The following is an 11,964-nucleotide window of genomic DNA, read 5'->3' on the forward strand; positions in this document are numbered from 1 at the left end:
TTATTGTGACCTAAACCCTAATGGATGAATTAAATCTTATAAGCTTAAATTGACAATAAATACAAATAAAATTATACGGGTTAAGTTAAGTTGAAGAAATATACTAACGCAACAATAAAATCACATCGAAAAGAATGTTAGTGGCGTTTGTACATTTTAAGAAAGAAAAATATACTTTTCAAAACAAAAATTTGTACGTTTTCAAATAATTTTTTGTAGAACAATCACTGCCTTCACAATGTATTTAAAATATTTAATTTTTACCTTATACAAACTTTATTCGCTCGAGACTAATATTTTTTATAAATATTTGCATTTTGTTTCAAGGGTTCTTGTTATATTTTTAGAAGAATATTATTATTATTATTATTAGTATTAGTATTAGTATCAAATCATACTGTTTACAATCGAGCAATGATTTTAAGATTAAGCACTAAATAAATTTTCACTTTAAATATATTTATGTTTACTTGATCATGTCTTTTACTATGGTAACTTTAACGTCAATGGATAAATGAAACTTAATAAGTTTAAATCGACAATAAATGCAACTAAAATTACATGGGTTAGGTCGAGTTGAAAAGAATACACTAACACAACAATAAAATTGCGCCGAAAGAGGTTTTGGTGTCGTTGGTACTTTTTAAAAGAGAAAAATATACTTTACAAATATTTGTATTTTTTCAATTTATCTTTAACTAATTTTTTGTAGAGTAACAATTACCTTTACAAGGTGTTTGAAATACTTATTTTTTTGCTTTAAACAAATTTTGTTCGGTCGAGACTAATAACTTTTTATAAATATTCTGCATTTTGTTTCAAGGGTTGATAGTTGTTATTTTTTAAATTTTTTTTTTTTATATTATTATTGTATCGAATCAAACGATTTATTGTTGAGCGATTGTTTAATGATTAAGCATTACACAATTTTTTACTTCAAATATATTCATGTTTATTACATCATTATTTTTTGCTGTTGTAATCTAAACTCTAATTGATGAATTAAATCTTGTAAGCTTAAATCGACAATAAATGTAAATAAATTTACACAAATTGGGTTGAGTTGAAAAACGATACTAACACAACAATAAAATTACGTCGAAAGGAGTTTTGGTGTCATTTGTACTTTGCAAGGGATAAAAATATACTTTTTAAGACAAAGATTTATACATTTCTAATTCATCTTGTAGAAAAACAAGTACTTTTACATGATGTTTGTAAATTATATTTGAATTTTGAGTATTTTAATTTAAAAGAATATTTTAAGCATTCATGTAGAAAATTACGATACAATTTAATATACATATATATTATTTTTATTCTTATTATGTATGTCTTTTTTTTATTTGTTCAATCTTTTTTTAAAGTTCTCACAATATATGTATTTTTTTTCTAAAAGATTTGATTTTGAATATTATATTCTAATATATTTGTGTAGATTATATCCAAATTTTAAGTATTTTGATTTGAAAAAAAGTTTAAGAAATTCACACAAAAATTATATTTAATATATAAAATTTTTATTTTTGTAATTTTATTTTTATGTATTTTTAATTGATTATTATATTTTAATATTCAGTTTGTATGTTCATTTCTTATATAATTTATGAAGAAAATAAGCATGTTTTTTTGTGGATAGAATGAGTATTTATTTTTTTTCAACTTTGTAGACTATGTTAAAATTTTGTGTCTTTAGGAATATCTGAAAAATTTATATGTAAAATTAAAATAAGTTTTAATATATAAAAATTTATTTTTTATTTTAATATTTTTATTTTATTGTGTATATATATTTTTTAATTATCTATTGTAATATTCTTATTTTCTACTAATCAATTCTTATATATTTTCTTATTGATTTTTTTTTTAGCATTATATCCTAATTATTTTTTTTAAAACAATTCTGTACATTATGTTTAAATTATGAATATTTTGATATGAGAATATTTGAAAATTTATAAAGAAAAGTATAATAAATTTTAATATACATGAATATTTTATTTTTATTTTAATATATTCACTTTGATTGTGTATGTATTTTTAATTATTTATTTATTATATTATATTTTATTTTATTAATCACTTTTTTATTCTTATTGTATACGTACTTTTTCAAATTGATTTGATTTTTAGTATAATATTTAATACATTTTTTAATTTTATAGATTATGTTCGAATTTCGAATCTTTTGATTTAAAATTTCTTTTTGAAATTCATAAAAAATATTATGATAAATTGTAACGAATATTATGATAAATTGTAATATATAAAAACTTTATTTTTATTGCAGTAGTTTCATTCTTATTGTGTATGTTATTTTAATTATCTATTATGTTAATTTTATTTTTTCTACAAATTTTGTTTTTTAAAAATTTTTATTTTGTATTCTTTTTTTCAATTTGTTTTAATTCGAGTAATATATTATATATATATAAATTATAAGTTTTATTTATTAAAAAATATTAAATCAAGATATAATGTAACATATAAAAAACCGTATATAGTATGAGTTACATGCTATTATTAAATATATGTTAATAAATTTAATTGATCATATTTTAAGTTTAATTTGACTGATCGTTCAAGTAATTTACAATTAATCCATAATTAAAATTTTAATGCAACAACATTGAGCTCGGTTTGTTTAGAGAGGTTTGATTTGAATTATTTTGTAAATATTAAACATTTTATTGTAAAAGAGGTGTTTGAATGGAATTGTTTTAAATAAATCTTGAAAGTGATCGTTTTTGTAAAATATACTATTGAATAAAATAATTTTAATGAAATAGTTGTCCCAATTGCTGATAGAAAATTTAATTTAATTAATTTATATAAAAATAAAATTTAATAATATTTACACCGTTTATTGTTGACTTATAAGAGATGTTTGACGGTTTTTATTTTAAGAGTTTTTAGCTTATTAAACAGCTTTTAGTAATTAGTTTGGTAAATTAAATTTTTCTAATAACTTTTTGGATAAAAAAAACTAATTTCTAAAAAGCTAACATACCCAACATTTTGAAATAAATTTTTAATTTAAATTTTTTTATTTCTTATATGCCCTTAAATTTTTTCAATAAAAATATATTATTTTTTAAATCTAAATACAATAACAATAAATACTATTTTATAACATTTTTATAATTTTTAATAACTAATAACAAAAAATTTCAAATATTCTAAACTGAAAAGAATACAATCGAATATATTAAAAAAAAATAAAATAGAATCAAACAACTAAGATCAAACAGTTGTTTTATCAAACATTTTAATACAGGCACCTAATCGAATCAGCTAGTCAAACTAACTAATTGAATCAGTTAACAACTATCAGCTAATTAAAATAGCTAACAGCTATCAGCTAATTGCCACACGCTAACCACAGTGTGATTTGTTTTCTCAATCCACAGATTTTCCAAACGCTCCATACGCCAGTGTCATCAAATCAAATCCTGCCCACAATTCACCATTTAATCGAGACCGTACATTACGTTGAACCCATAAAATAAACGGCCTTGATTCAATCCGGATCGGGAGTTCGGGATCCATCATCATACGCGTTCACCTGTGCAATAACTAATCCTCTCTCTCTCGAACAACGACCGGCAAACCGCCACGAACCGTGGCGGTCAGACCGGGGACGAACCGCGGACCGCCCTGACTCGGCAGCGAACCCACCTCAAAATCGAACCGCCGGATTAATGACAGCGCGACGGCTTTTATCTCCACAATCGCCATTTCCTTCCCCAAACACACTCTCGGCCCCGCTTGAAACACCGGGTACCTGTACGGACACTCCTGCCGGAATATTCCATCCTTGATCCATCTCTCTGGCCGGAATTCCGTACAGTCCGGCCCCCATATCGCCGCCATCCTCCCCATCGCGTAGGGGTGGTACGTCACCCTCGTCCCGCCGGCGACCGGCGTCCCGTCGGGGAGGACGTCGCCGGACCGGCAGAATTTTGAGTCCAATTGAACCGGCGGGAATAATCGCATGCTCTCGTGGACCGCCGCTTGCAGGTAATGCATTTCTCTAAGCTGTCGGAAGTTCAAATTTTCCGATTGGCGGCCCCCGCCGTCGCCGATTACCTTGTCGGATTCTTCCCGGATTAATTTGGTGACACGTGGATTTTGGCTAAGCAGCCAGAAAAGGCTGGTGAGGGCGGCGGCCACCGTGTCGCGACCGGCGAGGAGGAAACTGACGACGATGTCGCGGAGGAAGACGTCGTCGGCGGTCGTCGACATGAACCGGGACAGGAGGTCTCCGTTGGATGCTGACGTGGCGCCGTCGCCGGCGCCGGCGAGGTTGTCTCTTCTATTTCTGATGACTCTTTCTGCTAGCTCGTGGACCGATCGGATTGCTCGCCGGAGATTCTTCTCCGATCCGACGTTAAGGAATCTTTTAACTTTCCAGACCACCGGGGACGTCACCACCGCCCTTTCCGCCGACAATTTGGAGGCGGCGTCGAAAGCGGCGGCAAATTCCGACACCGGGAGTGTCGGAGTCAGACAGCCTGGATCAAATCCGAAGGAGAATTTACAGATACTGTCGAACGAAAACCGCCTGAAAATATCCTGCAAATCGACAGTCCGGCCGGCGGCGGCGGCGGCTGACATTATAGGAACAAGCCTTGTCTGAATTTCAGATTCGACGACGTCGTAAGCGTAGGATCGAATCGAATTGCTGCCGAGTTCAAGACACGCCATTTTTCTCTGAAACTTCCAGAGGTCTCCGTCGACGTTGAAAATCCCAAACCCTAAAAGGTCACCCAAAATTGCAGAAAAGGGCTTACCTTTTGGGTAATTATTAAAATTGGTCCTCAGAATGTATTCAACGTTGTCTGGATTGGCGGTGATGACATTGCCGAGGACATGAACGTGGATTGTGCCGGTCGGCGATTGGGCGAGAAGGTGGGAGTACCAGTCGCATAGATTGTTGTACTTGAGGGCCCAGGAGGCGGTGAGGAAACCCTGGCAGACATGGCAGCCACACCATGGCTGAAACTTGAATTTTCTTACAAAGAGGAGAATGAGTGTCAGAGAGACAGTGAAGAAGATGAAGTGACTATACGGTATCAGCCATGTCGCAAAAGCTGAAATTGCCGCCATTGTTATTGGTTAATTTTTGCAGAGAAATTTTCAGACAGGTTTTGTTTGTGGATGAGGGAATTAACTTCGATATTGCGACATATATATATATATATAGTGTGTATATATAGGCACGTGTGGTTTTAATTAATGAGATATTATAGTGAACTGGAATTTAATCACGTGAGGCAATCAGGCTAAATGCGCAGATAAAACGCGTGCAAATATTTGTTATAGACGAAGATAGCTTAGCCAGATAATCACAATCAAGCGGGATTTGCTCGTGTCTAAAAACTGTATGTTGGGAAAATTTTATTATTTAATAATTTATAATTTAATTATTTATATATAATTAAAATAAATTTAAAACATATGTTTGTAAAAGAAAAAGTAAAAATATATATGTCATAATGTTTTATTACTCTCTCTTCCATAAGTAAATATTTATTTACTTTTTGCTTGATATTTGAATATTATTTATTAATCAAAATATATTTAAAAAAAAACACAAAAATACACTTGTATAAAAAATTATACAGAATATTTTTAATGTTAAATAAAATAATTCAAATAGCAAATAAATATATTTTTATGAGACGGATGGAGTATTATTATTATTATTATTAATACCGTGGAAACCTATATATACCATGAAGCCCACCAATATTTTTAATTTATATAAAACTTTAAAATAACAATATTTTTAATTTGACTAAAAGGCCAACCTTAATATTTGCAGGTATAATTTATTAAGTATGTGACCTCGTACTAGGAAGTAATAGATCGATATTCACATCAATATACTCTTCAATGATATTAACTATTCGTTTGGTTTTAGTTTCGAACCAAAATCACTACTTTTCAATCTACATCATTTTTAATAAAAATATACTCTCTCCGTCCCAATACAATAGTCCTGCTTACCATTTTTGTCCGTCTCAAAACAATAGTCTCATTTTTATAAATAATCATATCACTATAAAACTACCCTTACTTTTTCATTATTATTACACAATTGCCACTATTTTTTACACTAATACAGTCACAAGGGCAAAAAAGTCTTTTATCCGTACTTTTTACCAACTACCAAGATAATATCAATATTCCTTAAATCCTGTGTCAAACACAACCCAGACTATAGTTCTGGGACGAGGGGAGTATTAAATTTCATCCGTCCGCCTCGAAGGGCCACATTTACCTTTTACATTGTTATACTTAACATTAAAAATATCTTTATATTTGTATAAGTTTTTGTACAAATGTTCTCGTATTAATATTATAAGATACTAATGAAAGTATTTTTGCAATTTTTCTTAATGTGTACTAAGTTTTGATATAGTAATTAATATTTAAATATCAACACTCAAAAAGTAAATGAGACCTTAGAGCAGGATGAATATAGTATTTTTTATAAAAAAATATACATCAAAATAAAATTCAAATAAACCCTCATTGTCCCATAATTGTCATTTTAATCTAATCAAATTCCAAAAGCATTCAAAATCCAAAACCATATTCACAAGACAAAAGAAATTTATGGATATGTTTGTTTGTAGATTTGAAAGTTGAATCTAAATAGTAACCTTTTTCAAACCTGCTCTCGTTTCGAGTCAAGAGATAGATAAATAGACACATCCCATTGCACTGATCGGGGGCGTTCGTAGTGACTGAGGGGGTCGAAGACCAAGAAGTGAGTTATTTATACCAAACATTCTTCTTACGGCTAGATCCAATCTCCTGGTCCCTGCGGAAAGGAAAAAGAATTTCTCGCTCTTCCTTTCAGAAAGGGAGAAATCCTATTGATTGCATTTTTAAATTGAAAATATTATTTTTTGTGAGATAAATAAATAACGATGTGATATTTTAAATTTAAAATCAAAACATAGTTTAATATGAAATGGTCAAGAAATAAATATTTAATTTGATATTTTTAAATAAAATTTGTATGAATATTAAAAAATTTGTTTAGTTTTTGAATTTATACGATTATGTAGTTTGAGTTTATGTAACAATGATTTGAGAATGACATTTTATTAAAAAATAATGCTTATATATTTTTATTAAAACGGTCATATAAAATAAGTATTGAGAATATTCAATATTTTAAAAGTCACTTTTTATCCTTTGTGTTCCATTTTTAAAATTAAATAATAATAATAATAATAAATAAAATTATCCAATTAAAAAAAAAAGGCACTCCCAAAATATCATTTGTGTTCCATTTGGGTTGCAGCCGAAGTGAAAGCGTGTGGCAATTGTCTGATTGCGACATCTCTTATCTGGCAAAAGGGCAAGTGTTAAAAGCGTGTTTATTTGTTACGTCGACAGCCGTACAATGTTCAAATTGGAGGCGGATATGGTTTAATTATTTGCAAATATATATTACTTTCGGCTCTAAACGTCTCATTTATTTTTTTAAGTATTTTTTAAGTATTGATATTTAAATATTAATTATTACATCAAAAGATAGTACAAATTAAAAAAAAATTGTAAAAATACTTTCATTAGTGTTTTATAAAAATATTTTTAATGTTAAGTACAATGACGCAAAAGGTAAATGTGACCTTAGAGCCAGATGTAGGAAGTATATTGTTAAACGACTTGTTACATGAAATAAACTGTTAGGGTACGCATTATTTATTTATTTTCATACCATATTAAATGAAATAAAATATCATGTTACCTAAAAATTTAAACTGTTAGAATATGCATAATTTATTTATTTATCTACAAATATGAGTCAACCAATATGACTATTATGGTATCGAATTCGGAATGTCTCGTGTTCAAGTTATACCGTTTTCATTGGTTGCTGTTTACGTATAAAATCTGTCTATTATATTAAATGATCATTTCATTTGAAATGAATAAATGATTATACTTTTTCTTGATCATTTTTTTATTTAAATTTGTTAATCTCTAAATTATTTGATGAATGTTTTGAAGATTACCAAATAAATACAAAATTATTAAATTTCGTAAAAAAATAAATAAATCTATACTTATAAAATAGAGGGAGATAGTATATTTTTATTCATGAAAATGACATCTAATACACGTACAATTAGTATATATATGGCTGACAAAAAATAAATACAAATCAAAAATTAATTCAAACATAACACCAAAAATAAAAATTTGGGCCTAAAAATTAGACACCGAATTTTTTTTTGGTCTCGGCCAACCCAACACAATTGAAAAATCAGATTGTGTTTGGACTTGTATAAATCATATCGGGTTAGACTTGACCTGATTTACAATTGAAATATATATAATTTAGAATGTGATATTTTGTTTATAAAATAAATGTTTAATATAATCTTTTAAGTAAAAGTATATGCATTTGATGTAGTATTTTAAAATATATATTGTTGTCAAAAAAATTTAAAATTTTTACATAAACGGAACATAAATTTGAATTTAACATATATTACTATATATCTATACTTGTACTATTTATTTATAAATATATTATTTCATTCGTCTCATATATAATTAGACCTGTCAAAACGGGTTAATGGGGCGGATTGACCCACAACCCACCATAACTCGTAAATAGACGGGTTGTTTGTGGGCCAACCCGCGGCGAGGCGGATCAAAATTTCATTAATCCAACCCAACACATCGGCGGATGACGAGCTAAGCGGGCTAGCCCACAGGCTTTTTTAAAATAATAATATTATAAATATTTTTGTAATTAATATTTAAAAATATCTAAAAATAATTATATTATAGAATCTAAATAATAAATATTTTAAAATAAATAAAAAAATATAATTTTTTTTTTAATTCTAAATAGTAGTATTAGTTAGTGTGTTTAGAAAAATTAATAGTATTAAGAAATATTTTACAAACAAATCATAATTAATTTTATGAAATCGTAGATTCTAGAATAAAAAAATATTATAAAACAATAAAATGAAAGACGAACAAAACAAATGATAAAAAATAAAAATAAATAAAAGTGACATTGATAACAGAGTTAGAAAATAAAAGCAACGTGTAAATAATATTGATTAATTTATTTAAGTTAATTTTATTCTTCTTAACTAAAAATATTTCTTTTCAGTAGATTAAAAATAGTAATATATTATTTATTAAATAAAATGTACATGATGATTTTGATATATTTTTCTTTTTGTAAGTTATTTATAAATTAATTGTATTTATAATTGTATATTTGTAGTTTATATAAAATTAAAATATATTCTGATATTAATATTTGATTATTTTTATTATAATTTTTTAATATGACAGTAAAAAATAATTAAAAAAATATTTAGTTGATACGGGTGAATATTTACTTAGTCTGCGGGCTAACCCGCCCCATTGCGGGCTAACCCACTCTCAACCTACGGCCCACGTGGGTTGGTCCATTTAGGCTCGCATTTTAACGGGTTTACAAAATCACAACCCAACCCTCCTAAAAAGTAAGGCGGAACGGGCCAATCTGACGGGCTCGACCCATTTTGACAGCTTTACATATTATGTTATGGTTTCTATTGTTATCTATCTCATATTTTATGTTATATTTTTTTTTAGAAAAAAGATTACACACCCTGATTATATTTTAAACTTTTAAATTTATAATTTTTTAAAGTTTAATTATACTACTAAATTATTTTAATCTTAATTTATAATTATTTTTATTAATACAATATTAAATATTTATTGATTATATTATTCCTAAATTCTGTTATATTACCATTATCTTTTTCATAAATGTATGAATTGTTTTTATATACGTGAATACTACCGATTAATATTTAAATAATATTCTCTCTGTCTCAAACATTCTACAACATTGTTTTTGGGTATGTCCCAAACATCCTGTAATATTTCCAAAATAGGAAATAATTAATTATATTTAATCTCTACCCCATATTTTATCCCCTCACATCATCCAAATAAAAAAAAATATATATATTTCTCTCTCCATCACATAATTTAATTTTTAAATTATACTACTTAATACTACCCACCTAAAAACTCGTGCCAAAAGTAAATGTTGCACCTTATTTAGGATGGAGGGAGGGAATAATATTTTAAAATTTTCATGCCAAAAATGAACATCTATATTAGAGGTGGACAGAAAATAGTAATTTATTTATTTATTTCTAATATTTATACAATTGATTCTCTCTCTTCCACTTATATGTAATAAATTTAAAGAAGTAATAATACTATAACAATGAATATTATGAAAAAATCTAAAATACCATTGAATAAATAGTGTATTATCTGATCACATTTTGATAAATATTGATAAAAATAAAAGTGAATTGATAATTGAGTATGAACAATATAAATTATAAACAAAAATGAACTATTTAAATAGGATAATACATAATGACAAATAAAACAATATACGTGAGAGGACGAGAGTATTTACCATTTTTGTTCGTCTCAAAATAACAGTTTTATTTTTATAAATAATCATATCACCATAAAATTATCCCTATTTTTTTATTATTATTACACAATTGCCACTACTTTTTACACTAATATACTCATAAGGACAAAAAAATCGTTTATCCTTATTTTTTACCAACTATCAATATAATATCAATATTTCTTAAATCTCATATCCAAGAGAAGAAGACTATACTTTGGCACGGAGGGAGTATATTAGTTATAAATTTTATTATTTAATTAAAACATCTTATCGAAGTAATTATTACAGTATTTATTTAAAATATTATATTAGTAGCATTTTGTTTTGTTTTTATTAATTTTAAACAATTACAAAAAAGCTAATAAAAATCCTCAACAGTCAACTCAAACAAAGCATCGCTTAATTTGAGACACGTTTTAAATGAGAGCTGAATGGCGAATTTAAACAGTTTTGTGTTGAGCTGTTAATTTCAAATTTTCGATGTCGGCTTTTTATTTTAATGAAGTTAATTTACTTTTGGGTGCGTTCATTTATTTATTTATTTATTTTATTTTTTTATACGAGAAAATGTATTGATAATTTTAAAAATAACATTTATGTTTAATTATTAACTTTTTTAATGAATAATAATATATTCTCTTCCTCCCCTACTTATCTATTCATTTATTTTTTTTAACAAAATTTTAGAAATATTAGTATTATATTGAGTTGTAGTAGAAATAAAAGTAAAAAGATTAAACTATCATTATTAGTATTGTATGATATAAAGATAATGACATTTGTATAATATATCGTAAGTTGCAAGGGTGTAATGTTAGGCAGATAGTACAATTATTTTATAAAAAAAATGAATATTTTTTTATGAGACTGACCAAAATAAAAAAAATGAATAAATTGATAAGGAAGAGAGGGATTATATATTATATTAATATGTATATATATATATTATATTTTTATAATATTTATGAAAATTATATCACCCAATGTTTTGCTATTTTTATCTATTATTAAATAAAAGTATGTATTTTTTAAAAAAAATTAAGTGTAGACTCCATTATAATATAGTAAAAATTCTATTGTTTTTTTTTTTACACATCTTTAAAAAAAAAAGAAAAAAAAGACTAATATACTACACATATTTATTATTTTTATATTTTCTACACAATAATCTATACCTAACATAAAAAAAAAAAAAAAAATTCTATCCAACAATCTCCCAAAACAAGCATACTTATTTGTTTCAATATAATAACATCAAATTAAATTTAAGAACAAAATATTTTATTTGTAAAATGCACCCACTAAATAATAATATTTCTTAAATTACATATAAAAATTAAATGTGTATATTTCTAGTGGATTGATAGAGTTTAATAGTAAGATATACTCCTTCCTTCCGTCTATCATAAAAATATCCCTCTTATTATATATATGAAAATTTAAAAAAATTATAATTCTTAAATAATTAAATTTAAAAATAT

General features: G+C 26.7%; 1 protein-coding gene across 1 annotated transcript; it reads right to left on the reverse strand.

The window, feature by feature from the left end:
• Positions 1–3,185: 3,185 nt before the first annotated feature.
• On the reverse strand, positions 3,186–5,172 carry LOC127239469 (cytochrome P450 94C1). Its single transcript, XM_051257638.1, has one exon. It carries the CDS (start codon positions 5,107–5,109, stop codon positions 3,577–3,579), a length of 1,533 nt encoding a protein of 510 aa, XP_051113595.1. The 5' UTR covers positions 5,110–5,172; the 3' UTR covers positions 3,186–3,576.
• Positions 5,173–11,964: the final 6,792 nt, after the last annotated feature.

The sequence above is a fragment of the Andrographis paniculata genome, unplaced genomic scaffold, assembly GCF_009805555.1.
Source record: "Andrographis paniculata isolate CXL003 unplaced genomic scaffold, ASM980555v1 Contig77END, whole genome shotgun sequence".
In the NCBI taxonomy this organism is placed as follows: Eukaryota; Viridiplantae; Streptophyta; class Magnoliopsida; order Lamiales; family Acanthaceae; genus Andrographis; species Andrographis paniculata.